Source organism: Coregonus clupeaformis, chromosome 31 (genome assembly GCF_020615455.1).
Source record: "Coregonus clupeaformis isolate EN_2021a chromosome 31, ASM2061545v1, whole genome shotgun sequence".
NCBI classification, from domain to species: Eukaryota; Metazoa; Chordata; class Actinopteri; order Salmoniformes; family Salmonidae; genus Coregonus; species Coregonus clupeaformis.
In genome coordinates, this window is record NC_059222.1 from 7,014,451 (window position 1) to 7,030,229 (window position 15,779).

Genomic DNA, 15,779 nt, shown 5'->3' on the forward strand with positions numbered 1-15,779 from the left:
TGGATTTTTATCTCTGTTGCTAATCAAGAATTTAATTTGTTCCTCTAACTATGTTTGTGTGTGTGTAAAATGGGCATCTGACCTGTGTTCGGGTCAGATTCTACAGCTGTCTTATCTTATCAGGGACTGAAACCAGACTGTGACCCTGTGGCTCTCCTTAGGCAAATCCAGGGTGAACTTGTGTTGAACAGAGTTCAGGCTAAACCCTTTGTTTCTCCTTGGGCGGCTTCTTGATTAATTACAGCATGACGGGAGGAGAGAGAGGGGTTGGGCTTGGGTATGTTTGAGAGATTGATTGTGGACCTGCCATGTCCAACAATCAATCTCCAGGTCAAGCCAGGGTGAGCCGGGGGTTGAGTTCAAACTTAACATGATTATGTTTGCATGACAGGGCCTGATTGATTGCACTACCATTGTTTCCAAACTGAATACATAGAGGAGAAGTCAGATTTCGCCACTATCATAAACTAAGGAAGTGGGCGGAGCGGTCAAGAGGTGGAAACTGGAGACAGTGGTGGGGGAACCCAAGAGGGAGGGGTTAAGCTAAAATGTATGTAAAATGACTATATAAACTGAGAGCTGAGTGGTGTAAGGGAGATGCTTTGCAAACCACCTCGGCTTTGTCTATTGTAATAAAGTATTTCTTACTTCTACAAAAACTCAATATAAGGACAAATTTGCCACAACATTAACTCCACCAGCATTTGGACAAAACACTTGAAGCTATTTTCTTGTTGTTGTAACAACTGCTGGTAGATCTCTTTTTGTTCGTTTAAAAGATCCTTCACCTGTGATAGAGACTCCCGCCGGCTTTGGTCTTTGTCATGGTAGCAACGTAGGTTACGCTGTTACTCCTCGCAGTTCCAGACAGGGCAGGTCGCAGGGAAGATTGAAAACAACAACAAACAGCAGGGATCTAGACAGCCACAAGCCCAGGACAATCCGCGGTCCCAGCCACAATGGCTAACTGCGTCGCGGGCTGCGTTCAAGCCCTCAAGAAAACCCCACTAGCTTGAAAGGCAGCTAGCTAGCAACTAGGCTAGCTGCTGCACCAAACCGCTCCCCAGACCTGGCCTTAGTCGGCAGGATCACTGGACATATAGTAGCAGTCCCAGCAACTGATTCCAACAGCGTCGTGGGATCCAAACTCAAAAGATAGCTAGCTACTAAGAAACTTTTAAACACACTTTCAAAACAACAAACCGAGCTCTTCCTCGTTCCGTGTTCAACAGGAAGTGACGTGTCCGAGCATCCTAGCTGACCTAAGTTGTAAATATAGAAAATGGAGTTGCCTGGTAATGTGAGCTAGCAACTTTTGACAGAATGGTTTCGTCTGGACAAACAAAAAATGGTTGCTTAGCAACTGGATACCAACATTTGCATAATCGTTGTGATTGGAGGATAGCTGTGAAGGATCAAATCCTCTGTTCTCCATAGTGTTGCCAACTTAGCAACTGTGTTGCTAGATTGAGAGTTTTCAGACCCCTCCAGCAACCTTTATTGGTAAAAAGAGTATAGCTACCTTTTAAGGCTGCCCCAGCGCCTTTTGGTTGATTTAGCGACTTTCCTGTTTGTGTGTGTGCCCGCTCGGCTGACCTCAGCTGTGCTGCTCGCAGCTCCGCCTCCACCGGCTGCTGCGTGTGTGCACCGTTCACTTGCGCCCCGTCCCCCACCTCTCTCCGCTCCCTCCCCCGCCTCTCAGTCCTCTCCCCTAAGTTAATTTTTTTAATCGGTTCCTTTTTGTTCTCCTTCAAACATTCTGTTTAGTTTTGCTTTGGAGAATGTATCATTGCATGAGAGACTGAGGGACAGCATAAGCATTACATAAACAAATATATATTGTTTTAATGTGAATGTGCAAATTAACGTCATGACGTCATCTAGCGACTTCTAGCGACAAATGGGAGCAACCAACAGCTACTTTCCTTGAAAAATACTTGGCAACACTGGTTCTCCTCGAGCTTATTAACAATAGAATGTTCATATTTGAAGATGGCAAAAAGACCAGTCTCTTTGGCACATGACATGGAGTGGGGGTTGCTAAAGAGATTGGTACCCAGGCTACCGGTAAGTTGGTTTAGATGTAAATTCTCCTTTGAAATAATGACCAGAGAAAGTGTTGCAAGGGAAAGGAGAGGAATTCCATAGTCTGTAGGTGTAGTGATGGGCATTAATCAAAAGCTGTGGTATAAATATTCTGAAAGTGAACACTGACACTGATCAACAGGCAACTATAGTAAATCTGGGCCACAATGACTTGGCCTAAAAATTCTGACCATTCATTTTAAAGAGACAGGCACCCGAGAGATGGCAAACATGGAAAATGTAATCTGTGTGAGGTGGTCGAACATGTTGGCATTGTTACACTCGGCCCTTGGCTGTGTGCCACAGGCAGGCTATGGATGGGAGCTAATGTTATCTCCCATGATGCAACACTCCCATTGTGTGGGGCAACATCCTTTTACCCAACTCGTACCTTGTGCACAGCTGTGGTTGCCATGGATACCACCAGACGTGTTATTGCACAGATGTGTATATCATACAAAATGCTAATATCATACAGTCAACCCAGCTGCATGGATAGGTTAATCAAATCAAGAAGGATGTTATTTTAAAAAGAAGAGGAGAGCAGAGGTGAGCTGATCAAGGCAGAGGAGAGCAGATGTGCAAGACAGGTAGTGGAGAAAAGATACAAGAAAAAGATATGGGCCTATAGTGTTTGATCAGGTCCAGTTAAGTCAGTATCATCTCGCTGACAAACCCCTTGCTCCCACATACGGAGATACAGATAATGGTCCTATGACACTTAATCCTGCAACAGCTGGCTCCACAGTCACCCAACCACCTGTCGATTGCTTTCCCTTATCCTAGAAACACTGCTGGCGCACAAAAGACCGGGACTGGGGAAACAGTAGCATTGATAGGGAAGAGAAAGAGAGAGAGAGAGATGCAGAGACTTCCAGGAACAGGGCATCCTCATCACCAGGTTGAGGGGGGTCAGAATGGGGGTCGACGGACTTGGGTGCTGCTGCCGCTAGGCTGGCACTGCCTCCTCCACCGATCTGCTCCCCTCTCTCTCTCTATCATTCAGGGCCCAGTGTTTGCCCAGGAGCCAGTAAAAGTGACACCAGCAGCTGTCCAAACAGCCCGGTCTGACCCCCCAGAGGGGCAACCCAGCCCACAGCCAAGACCCCTGAGTCTCCCCCCGATTCCACGCTGCTCCGTCCTCCCACTGTCATCACTGGGGAAACCAGGGGAGAGGAGCAGGAGAGGAAGAAGATGGTGGGGACAACCGTAATGATTTGTGTTTACGCCTATAATCAGTGTTTTTCTCTCTCTCTCTCTCTCTCTCTCTCTCTCTCTCTCTCTCTCTCTCTCTCTCTCTCTCTCTCTCTCTCTCTCTCTCTCTCTCTCTCTCTCTCTCTCTCTCTCTCTCTCTCTCTCTCTCTCTCTCTCTCTCTCTCTCTCTCTCTCTCTCTCTCTCTCTCTCTCTCTCTCTCTCTCTCTCTCTCTCTCTCTCTCTCTCTCTCTCTCTCTCTCTCTCTCTCTCTCTCTCTCTCTCTCTCTCTCTCTCTCTCTCTCTCTCTCTCTCTCTCTCTCTCTCTCTCTCTCTCTCTCTCTCTCTCTCTCTCTCTCTCTCTCTCTCTCTCAATTTCCAACAGGTAGACCTACATTTTATTTGCTAAGCGCTTTAAATTGCATTTGTTGTAAGAAATGTGCTATATAAATAAAGCTTCATTCATTGATATTACCTGTGGTGTATGTGCAAACAATGTATTGAGGCCAACCTTTTGGCCTATTGTGTTTGACATGACATGACATGACATGACATGACAGAGTGGTATGTACCATATGTGTGAAGGAGATTCATCTCCGGGAGGCTGCAGCTGCAGCAGGACTCACCAGAGCAGGCATCATGAGGTCAGCCAGGTAGACGAAGGCCGCGCCCAGGGCGAAGCCCACCGCCACAGGGACGAACGCAAACGAGCCGTACTTCCCCGAATCCTCTGCCATGTCTATGGCCGGCGCCAGCAACGACCAATAGGACGCCGCCAACATCACCTGAGGGTGAAGCAAAAAGGAAGTAACAGTTAGTTTGCATTATTATCTGCTGTGCCCAGTCGGCTTCTGCTCAGAGTGGGGAAGTTCAGTTGGCCTCAAAATAAAAAAGCCAATAGAGAAAGTCCTCGGGGGATCTCACTCTTTTGGAACAGGTCTGTTGTGCAATGATAAAGGTGACCCCCATTCCGTCAGCAACATTTGGCATGAATTTAATGCAGTAACACAAATAATGAAAAGGGACAGAGGACAAAAAAACAACCACTGCCTCAAATTCAAATAGGCCTGAAGAAATCTTGCTAAAGAGATCCAGCTCTCCAAGTCGTATCTGCAACTGTGAGTCAGTGGAAGGTTTCCTTCGAGTGATACATTTTGAGTGGACAGTAACTGGAGGGTTAGCACAATTCTCCAAGACCTTGTAGCTATAGATGTCTCTGTTTACCCATGGAAGATTTGATTTTACATGTACACTAACACACAAACACGTCCTCTGGAAAACGTCACACACACACATCCCTATGGGCCCTGGCACTTTCAACAGTACACAGGGGGAGGATGATTGAATAATGTATACACACATCTGAGGTATCGGCCCTCGTTCCTCCTGAGCCGGCAGGGAGTGTGAGTCAGGGCTCTACAGTGCTATGATTTTGGTCGCATACGCGCCTAAAAATGTTACTGTGCTACCTGGAATTTTTATTTGGGAGCATCAGTGCCCGCTAGGAAAAAACAAGGATTGACTGACCTTCATGTCTTAAAGTAATGATGGACTGTCGATTCTCTTTGCTAATTTGAGCTGTTCTTGGCATAATATGGTATTTTACCAAATAGGGCTATCTTCTGTATACCACCCCTACCTTTTCACAACACAACTGATTGGCCAAAACGCATTAAGAAGGAAAGAAATTCCACAAATTAACTTTTAACAAGGCACACCTGTTAATTGAAATGCATTCCAGGTGACTACCTCATGAAGCTGGTTGAGAGAATGCCAAGCGTGTGCAAAGCTGTCAAGGCAAAGGGTGGCTACTTTGAAGAATCTGAAATATAAAATATATTTTGATTTGTTTAACACTTTTTTGGTTACTACATGATTCCATATGTGTTATTTCATAGTTCTGATGTCTTCACTATTATTCTACAATGTAGAAAATAGTAAAAATAAAGAAAAACCCTTGAATGAGTAGGTGTGTCCAAACATTTGACTGGTACTGTATATCTGGAGAAGGGAATAAAACCATTTCTAGAGTGTTGACATTTTCCAAGAGCACAGTGGTCGCCATCATTGGGAAATTGAAAAAAATTGAACTACCCAGACTGTGCCTAGAGCTGGCCGTCCGACCAAAGTGAGCAACCGGGCAAGAAGGACCTTTGTCAGGGAGGTGACCAAGAACCCAATGACCACTCCGACAGAACTACAGAGTTTATTGGCTGATATGGGAGAACCTGCCAGAAGGACAACAGTCTCTATAGCACTTCACCAATCTGGGCTTTATGACAGAGCAGCCAGATGGAAGCCAATCCAGAGAAAAAGGCACGACAGCACACCTGGATATTCTGGGGTCTGATAAGACACAAATTGAACTCTTTGTCCTGAATGCAAAGCGCTATTTCTGGAGAAAACCAGGCACAGCTCATCACCCGTCTAACACCATCCCTACTGTGAAGCATTGTGGTGGCAGCATCATGCTATGGGGATGCTTTTCAGCGGCAGGGACTGGGAGACTGGTAAGGATAGAGGGAACAATGAATGGAGCCAAATCCTTGATGAGAACCTGCTTCAGAATGCAAACGACCTTAGACTGAGGCAAAGATTTACATTCCAACAGGACAATGACCACAAGCATCCAGCCAAATCAACTCTGGAATGGCTTCAGAACAAGAATGTGAAAGTCCTTGAGTGGCTCAGCCAAAGCCCAGACTTGTATCCCATTGAAAATCAGTGGAAAGACTTCAAGATGGCTGTTCACCGCCACTCCCCATCTATTTTAACAGAGCTTGAGAAAATTGGCAAGGAAGAATGGGTGAAAATCCCCAAATCCAGGTGTGCAAAGCTGATACAGACATACCCAAGACAACTCAAAGCAGTACTCACCGCCAAAGGTGCTTCGACAAAGTATTGACACAGGACTGTGAATACTTATATAAACCAGTGTTGAGTGTTTGTGTGGACACCGCAAAAATAATCAAAACCATTTGTATTCATCATGGTTTCATTGGCAGATAACGAAAAGGGTTCCAAAAAGCAATTATTGGATTTGATTAGGAGTAAACTATACAGTTCATTACAGAGGGGAAAAGACCCGTAAGTAAGCATTTCACTGTTAGTCTACACCTGTTGTCTAGAAAGAATGTGACAAATAGATTTGATTTGAAAGAATCTCAAACAGCCAGCAATGGCATCTGGTCACTAACAGGAAGAAAATCACTTGATGAAAGGAAACAAAGGCAATCTACTGACACATACTTTCAACAATTGGCTGAAAATAATAAATAAAATAACCAATTGAGCGCCAAATAAATAAGATGATATTGGTTAGATGGTCACAGAGAAGACACTAGTCAAATCAATTAACCCACAGTAGAATATATTGACAACATAAGGCTTACTTCTGCTTCAACTGAACTCAGCTGTCAATGAACTACTAGCTCCATCCAGAGAGCAACAATCCTAGGCTTTCAAAATTTCGGTAACTTTCCCAAAATGCCTAGGTTTTCTAGAAATCCTGGTTGGAGGATTGGTGGATGTACTGTTTATTTATGCCAGATTCCAGGAATCTTCCAACAGGGATTTCTGGAAAACCTGAGAATTTCGGGAACCAACCAATCCCAAACTGAATCATAACCAAAGCTGCTGGATTGGTTGGTCACACCTTTTTTGAATGACAGTCTTACAGTCTTCAATTCTGTATCTAAACAGCATGATCTTGGGGTAGTAACGTTTTGACTTGGGATTATGGCTCATTGTTTAGCTAGCTAGCTAGCTAGCTACATGTCTAAACAAAAGACTCCACTATGCAAGTAACCATAGTTATTTTCCTGTAATAAGGAAGACAAATGAGCTAAAGTGAAGACGATGTCAGCTCTATGACAAGGCAATTATTTGAACTGGCTATCCAGCTAACTTAACATTAGCTATCTAGCTAACAAGCTAGAAACAAACCAAAACGTTGTTAAGTTGCTTTTAGTTGCCTGGTTTGCTAGATTGATATATACTAAATTCATTTTTAAACGGGTGGGTTTCCTGGTGTTAAAATACAGTTATGCCATTTTGGACCTCCAGCCTGTAGTTTTTGTTTTTATACTTTTTCATAACAACAACGACAAGTTTGATGTCGGACGACAAAAGAATGTTCATGATGTCACTGTGACAACTGTCGATAGACGTAGTATAAACCAGCCTTTAGTCTTGAAATATTTGGTTGTTTAGTACATGGCCTCACATGTGAATCCTTAAAGAGATCGGTGGGGCTAAGGCTTAAGAGGGTGTGAACAATGCTCAATGGGTGTAGACACAGAAGAGCTGTCCAGTAGGTTTACCAAAACATTCAAGGGCCATTTTCTCAAAAGGGAGGTTACACGTTTATCAACTTTCAAAGCAGAATTCCTTTCCCATTGTTCCTCAACTGTAGTGTATGATATACCATTTTCTAGCTCTGTCTCTACATAAGACCGAATCGAGCCGGTCAGCCACATATGACCAATAAGCATGTAATTCTAAATATAGCATGTAGCTTTATGTAGGCATGTACACTGAACAAAAATATAAACGCAACATGTAAAGTGTTGGACCCATGTCTACCCGCCCTCTAAGACATATACAGCACCCGATGTCACAGGAAGGCCAAAAAGATAATCAAGGACATTAACCACCCGAGCCACTGCCTGTTCACCCCACTATCATACAGAAGGTGAGGTCAGTACAGGTGCATCAAAGCTGGGACCGAGAGAATGAAAAACAGCTTCTATCTCAAGGCCATCAGACTGTTAAATAGCCATCACTAGCACATTAGAGGCTGCTGCTGCCTATTGAAATCACTGGCCACTTTTAATTCCACGAAATGAGTGCTTTTTGCATCCCTTTGATATTTTAAGTAGACATTGTGCACCAATATTGCATTTTAAAAGCCTGTTATAGTCAATGAAGTGCCTTTTAATATAGACCACATGGAGAATTCAATAAATCAGATTTTTAATATGAATAAAGATTAAAGTTGCTTAAGTGCAAAAATTCAGTCCCTCCATGCACCCTCTGTGACTTTCAAGAATATTATAACCCACTTAACCCCAAAATGTCTCATTGTAAAGCCCAAGTTATACTGAACAAAAATATAAACGCAACAAGTAAAGTGTTGGTCCCATGTTTCATGAGCTGAAATAAAATATCCCAAAAATATTCCATACACACAAAAAGCTTATTTCTCTCAAATTGTCCACAAATTTGTTTACATCCCTGTTAGTGAGCATTTTGCCAAGATAATCCATCCACCTGACAGGTGTGGCATATCAAGAAGCTGATTAAACAGCATGATCATTACACAGGTGCACCTTGTGCTGGGGACAATAAAAGGCCACGCTAAAATCTGCAGTTTTGTCACACAATGTTAAAAGGAGAAATCTAACATTTTTTTTCCACCAAGTTACACATCTCAAAAGGCACTGAATTGGTGGCTGGCATCGAACCCAAACAAAGCTATCCTTCTACCAGAAATTAACTTTAAACGTTTACGTTTTGGTGTAGGAAGGAAGCAGTTGGCGCCTCCATTTGAAAAGCAGCAAAATAATTGGATGACTATGAAGATGACAAACTCTGCCAATAGCTCAGAGCCCTAGCCTGTTCAAGTCTAATAATTCATCTTATTAAAGGGTGTAAAATGTGTTAATAGATTGGGCTGTATGTTTTAAAGGAGGTTATTAGCCTACCTCTAAATACGAAAGAGAACTGTAACTCACTAAAATCTCTGAAATTGTTGCATGTTGCGTTTATATTTTTGTTCAGTATATTTTATGTCAGAGCACTTCCAATCTCAGGATATTGCACAATTAGGCCTAGCAGTGAGGGTTGATCTGGCTTCAGCGTGTTAAGAAATCACATTTCTTCATAAGCAGACACATTTTATGGATACCTAGGCATCCAACTTCAACACTAAAAATAACAACAAGCTGTGCATAATCCGGAGTTCATTCAAACAGGCTACACAATCTTGATAGCATTTATGGACTGTTGTTTACTGAGGCGCGAGGCAGAAGAACCAATGACCTGTATCATATTCTCTCAATAGATCAAAGAATCCATGTAGGCTAGATGCATTTTTCAGTAAGAGAAAACTGAAAATACTGTTAAAGTTGCAAGGACAACCATAGTGCTCTAATATTCATGCTTTGTTTGCAGAGCTTACAGGGCCGATTGGTAATTGATAAGAGTTAAAGTAGTCTTCCTGAAAAAGTCAAATCAAATGTTAATTTGTCACATGCGCCAAATACAAGAGGTGTAGACCTTACAGTGAAATGCTTATTTACAAGCCCTTAACCAACAATGCAGTTTCAAGAAAAATAAGTGTTAAGTAAAAATTAGATAAGTAAAGAACAAAAAATGAAATAATTAAAGAGCAGCAGTAAAATAACAGTAGCGAGGCTATATACAGGGGGTACCGGTACAGAGTCAATGTGTGGGGGCACAGGTTAGTCAAGGTAATATGTACATGTAGGTAGAGTTAAAGTGACTATGCATAGATAATAAACAGAGAGTAGCAGCAGCGTAAAGGGGGGGGGTGGACAATTCAAATATTCCGGGTAGCCATTTGATTAGCTGTTCAGGAGTCTTATGGCTTGGGGGTAGAAGCTGTTAAGCTGTACCGCTTGCCATGTGGTAGCAGAGAGAACAGTCTATGACTAGGGTGGCTGGAGTGTCATACAACTTAGTGAAAGGTTCTCTGCTGCAGAAGTCTGAGCATGTCCAAGCCTACAGCTAGGCTAATACGTCTGCCAGCATCGCTTGGAGTATCCAGGACCATACTGGAAGTGGATGGAAAATGTGAAAGATGCAATAATGGAACCCTGCTATTCATTTACTATGTTTTTACCTTTTTTGGTTTGTTAACACACTAGAATGTCAAAGGCACATTCACAATAGACCTAAATCAAGCCAGGGTTGTGTGTCATACACTGTAGGAATGGAACTTCTCACAGACCATAAATTGAGCTTTAAATCACCTTGAATGCTTTTCATCCCTACAGAACACCCTGTTTGTTTAGCTCTACAAGCAACACAAAGCTGAGGACGACACTTTATGAAACACAGTATGAGTCATTGTCTGAACCCACTGGTGAAACGATGGATAAATGTCCAAGGACAGTACAACATTCAGGATAACAATGTATCCTAGCCTATGTGACGTGAGAAAACATCAGGTCTGAGTTCTGGGACACAAAGACAGTAGAGAAAAACATAGGGTAAGTGTACCTATTAAGCCACCAAAAGTTTATACAGCCCTATTTTTTGTAAGCAGAGATAAAATGAAAAAATCTATCATGTGAAGTTTTATTACTTTACTTAAAATATTTTATAAGACATTTAAAAAAAAAAGATAAAATATGTGAAATGCCCGGACTGGGCTTAATGGGTACCGAATGTATGTGACTATATTTATCTCCCCTAAATGTATTAAAATAAACTAATTTTTACTATTCATCATGAAAGTAGTACTCATAACAGGTGGGTGTCCAATTGTATCCACAGAGATCAATGTGGACTTAGGCTTTTTGTTCTTGCCAACCAGTACACACCTGATTCAACTTATCAACTAATTATAGACTTCAATCAAGACATTATTAGTTTAATCAGGTGTTATTGCTTGGTTAGAACAAACACCTGCACCCACACTGGCCCTCTGTGGATAAAAAGCCATGCATAAAGACCATAACACACGCAACTTACAATGAATTATCTGAAAGCTGATTCACATTTGCTGTACTGTTATTGTTGTTAATTAGTTCAACTTGTCTTCCTAAGCATTTTTCCTATTTTGTTGCCTTACAACCTGGAATTAAAATTGATTTTTTTGGAGGTTTGTATCATTTGATTTACACAACATGCCTACCACTTTGAAGATGACAAAATATTTTTGGGGGTGAAACAAACAAGAAATAAGACAAAATAACAGAAAACTTGAGCGTGCATAACTATTCACCCCCCCAAAGTCAATACTTTGTAGAGCCACCTTTTGCAGCAATTCCAGCTGCATGTCTCTTGGGGTATGTCTCTATAAGTTTGGCACATCTAGCCACTGGTATTTTTGCCCAATCTTCAAGGCAAAACTGCTCCAGCTCCTTTAAATTGGATGGGTTCCGCTGGTGTACAGCAATCTTTAAGTTATACCACAGATTCTCAATTGGATTGAGGTCTGGGCTTTGACTAGGCCATTCCAAGACATTTAAATGTTTCCCCTTAAACCACTTGAGTGTTGCTTTAGCAGTATGCTTAGGGTCATTGTCCTGCTGGAAGGTGTGTTGCGGGGTCTGTTCACCTCTGCCCCGGTACTGGCTCACCCCGATCCATCACAGTGGAGGTGGATGCGTCCGAGGTAGGGATAGGCGCAGTCTTATCCCAACGCTCTGGCACACCACCAAAGCTACGCCCCTGTGCCTTCTTTTCGAAGAAACTCAGCTCGGCGGAGCAGAACTACGGCGTTGGTGATCGGGAGCTGCTGGTTGTTGTCCGAGCTTTGACGGTGTGGAGGCATTGGCTCGAAGGGGCAAAACACCCTTTCCTCGTCTGGACAGACCACCGTAACCTGGAGTACATTTGGGCAGCGAGGAGGCTGAATCCTCGCCAGGCCAGGTGGGCCCTCTTCTTCACCCAGTTTGATTTCACACTCTCATACATTCCGGGTACGAAGAACGTGAAGGCAGACGCACTGTCTTGGCTGTATGACACAGAGGAGAGGCCCAGAGACAACACCCCCATACTCCCAGCCTCATGCATTGTTGCGCCAGTAGTATGGGCGATGGACGCGGATATAGCGCAGGCATTACGAACAGATCCATCTCCACCGCAGTGTCCAGCTGGGCTGCAGTACGTGCCTGCGCTTATTCGTGATCGTCTGATCTACTGGGCACACACGTCACCCTCCTCTGGTCATCCAGGTATCGGTCGTACAATGCGCTGCCTGACCGAGAAGTACTGGTGGCCTACCTTGGCTAAGGACGTGAGGGTGTATGTTTCCTCATGCTCAGTGTGCGCCCAGAGTAAGACGCCAAGGCACCTCCCAGCGGGTAAGCTACAACCTTAACCAGTTCCACAACGACCATGGTCTCACCTTAGTATTGATTTTCTTACTGATCTTCATCTCTCCCAAGGTAACACCACTATCCTGGTCATTGTGGATCGCTTTTAGAAGTCCTGCCGCCTCCTTCCTCTGCCCGGCACTACGGGGTACCAGAGGATATAGTGTCCGGCCGAGGTCCCCAGTTCACGTCTAGAGTCTGGAAGACGTTCGTGGAACGTCTGGGAATATGCTCAGAACTCTCTCCGCCACTCCTCCACTAACCTAACACCCTTCCAATGTGTTTTGGGTTACCAACCGGTCCTGGCACCGTGGCACCAGAGCCAGACTGAGGCTCCTGCGGTGGATGACTGGTTTCGGCGCGCGGAGGAGACTTGGGACGCTGCCCACGTTCGCCTCCAGCACGCCGTGCGTCGTCAGAAGGTGAACGCTGACCGCCACCGCAGGGAGGCCCCGGTTTTCGTACCGGGGGATCGGGTCTGGCACTCGACACGGAATCTACCCCTCCGCCTGCCCTGCCGGAAGCTGAGCCCGCGGTTTGTGGGGCCATTTAAAGTCCTGAGGAGGATAAACGAGGTTACATACAGGTTGTTACTCCCCCCTGATTACCGTATTAACCCCTTGTTTCATGTGTCTCTCCTCAGGCCGGTGGTAGCTGGTCCGCTCCAGGAGTCTGAGGTGCGGGAGGTTCCTCCACCTCCTCTGGACATCGAGGGGACCCCGGCGTACTCGGTCTGTTCCATACTGGATTCGAGGCGTCGGGTGGGTGGCCTTCAGTATCTCGTGGAGTGGGAGGGGTACGGTCCGGAGGAACGGTGCTGGGTGCCAAGGAGGGACATCCTCGATCCCTCCCTGTTGAGGGATTTCCACCGACGCCATCAGACTCGAACTGCTCCGCGCCTCCTGGCCGTCCCCGGGGTCGGCGCACTGCTGGAGCCGCGCGTCAAGGTGGGGGGTACTGTCACAACTTCCACCGAGGCTGCCTCCCCTCCTCGTTCGGGCAGGTTTTGGCATTCGTCGTCACCGGCTTACTAGCCTCTGCTGATCCCATTTTCATCACTCCACTTGTCATGTCTTGTCTTGTCAATCACACACACCTGGTGCTCATTCCCCTAATTAGTATGTGTATAAGTGTTCCCTCTGTTCCCCTTGTCTTTGTGAGTGATTGTTTGTTGTGAGAGCAAGTAGCTTGGTTCAGCTACTCTTCCAGTTGTATTTGCCAAGGTGGAATATTTTCCCTTGTTATAGTTTCGTTTTCACGCTGGGTGTGTTTTATATATGTAAACGGAATAAACTCTGGACTTCGTTGTTTTTTTGCAGGTTTTCCTAGTTACAAAGCATGTAGAGGTCTGTAATTGTTATCATAGGTACACTTCAACTGTGAGAGACGGAATCTAAAATGAAATCTATTCTCTTGTTGTAGTTCACCAAGTTATGTTGCTACTGTGTGACTGACATGCAGGCATGACTAATACAATAAAAAAAACATATTTGCAATTGCCAGAAAAAATACAAAAATAATGTGCATACAGTGAGGGAAAAAAGTATTTGATCCCCTGCTGATTTTGTACGTTTGCCCACTGACAAAGAAATGATCAGTCTATACTTTTAATGGTAGGTTTATTTGAACAGTGAGAGACAGAATAACAATAAAAAAATCCAGAAAAACACATGTCAAAAATGTTATAAATTGATTTGTGTTTTAATGAGGGAAATAAGTATTTGACCCCCTCTCAAACAGAAAGATTTCTGGCTCCCAGGTGTCTTTTATACAGGTAACGAGCTGAGATTAGGAGCACACTCTTAAAGGGAGTGCTCTTAATATCAGCTTGTTACCTGTATAAAATACACCTGTCCACAGAAGCAATCAATCAATCAGATTCCAAACTCTCCACCATGGCCAAGTCCAAAGAGCTCTCCAAGGATGTCAGGGACAAGATTGTAGACCTACACAAGGCTGGAGTGGGCTACAAGACCATCGCCAAGCAGCTTGGTGCGATTATTCACAAATGGAAGAAACACAAAATAACTGTTAATCTCCCTCGGCCTGGGGCTCCATGCAAGATCTCACCTCGTGGAGTTGCAATGATCATGAGAACGGTGAGGAATCAGCCCAGAACTACACGGGAGGATCTTGTCAATGATCTCAAGGCAGCTGGGACCATAGTCACCAAGAAAACAATTGGTAACACACTACGCCGTGAAGGACTGAAATCCTGCAGCGCCCGTAAGGTCCCCCTGCTCAAAAAACCACATATACAGGCCAGTCTGAAGTTTGCCAATGAACATCTGAATGATTCAGAGGAGAACTGGGTGAAAGTGTTGTGGTTAATGAGACCAAAATCGAGCTCTTTGGCATGAACTCAACTCGCCGTGTTTGGAGGAGGAGGAATGCTGCCTATGACCCCAAGAACACCATCCCCACCGTCAAACATGGAGGTGGAAACATTATGCTTTGGGGGTGTTTTTCTGCAAAGGGGACAGGACAACTTCACCGCATCAAAGGGACGATGGACGGAGCCATGTACCATCAAATCTTGGGTGAGAACCTCCTTCCCTCAGCCAGAGCATTGAAAATGGATCGTGGATGGGTATTCCAGCATGAAATTTACCCAAAACACACGGCCAAGGCAACAAAGGAGTGGCTCAAGAAGAAGCACATTAAGGTCCTGGAGTGGCCTAGCCAGTCTCCAGACCTTAATCCCATAGAAAATCTGTGGAGGGAGCTGAAGGTTTGAGTTGCCAAACGTCAGCCTCGAAACCTTAATGACTTGGAGAAGATCTGCAAAGAGGAGTGGAACAAAATCCCTCCTGAGATGTGTGCAAACCTGGTGGCCAACTACAAGAAACGTCTGACCTCTGTGACTGCCAACAAGGGTTTTGCCACCAAGTACTAAGTCATGTTTTGCAGAGGGGTCAAATACTTATTTCCCTCATTAAAATGCAAATTAATTAATAACATTTTTGACATGCGTTTTTCTGGATTTTTTTGTTGTTATTCTGTCTCTCACTATTCAAATAAACCTACCATTGAAATTATAGACTGATCATGGCTTTGTCAGGTGGAAAACGTACAAAATCAGCAGGGGATCAAATACTTTTTTCCCTCGATGTATATCAGCACATTCATCTCTTAATTTTACATAAAGTATGATCACTTATCTGAGAAGGTACATAAAATATCTGAAAAATGTGTTTATCTGAGTTTTTTTGTAGCTTTGAAGTTGTCCACTACTGGGAACTTACAAATAACTGTATATAACTTAATAATAAAACATCTGATTGGATTAGAATAAAAATGTATGGATATAACAACGAAATGAATTGGTTGAAATATTAAATAGCAGAATTTTTTTATTTGAATCCAAATATGGAAGTGGGCTGAATGGGTACGTGGGCTTAATAGGTACGCTTACCCTAATTTCAGAGTCTGTC

At 44.0% G+C, this 15,779-nt stretch overlaps 1 protein-coding gene across 1 annotated transcript in view; it reads right to left on the bottom strand.

The window, feature by feature from the left end:
• The window catches only part of LOC121547076 (zinc transporter ZIP11-like), a 151,495-nt gene that overhangs the window by 114,733 nt on the left and 20,983 nt on the right, over positions 1-15,779 (bottom strand). Inside the window, exon 4 of the mRNA XM_041858178.2 lies at positions 3,904-4,062. Coding sequence (XP_041714112.2) covers positions 3,904-4,062 — 159 coding nt within the window. The remainder of the gene's footprint in view (positions 1-3,903; positions 4,063-15,779) is intronic.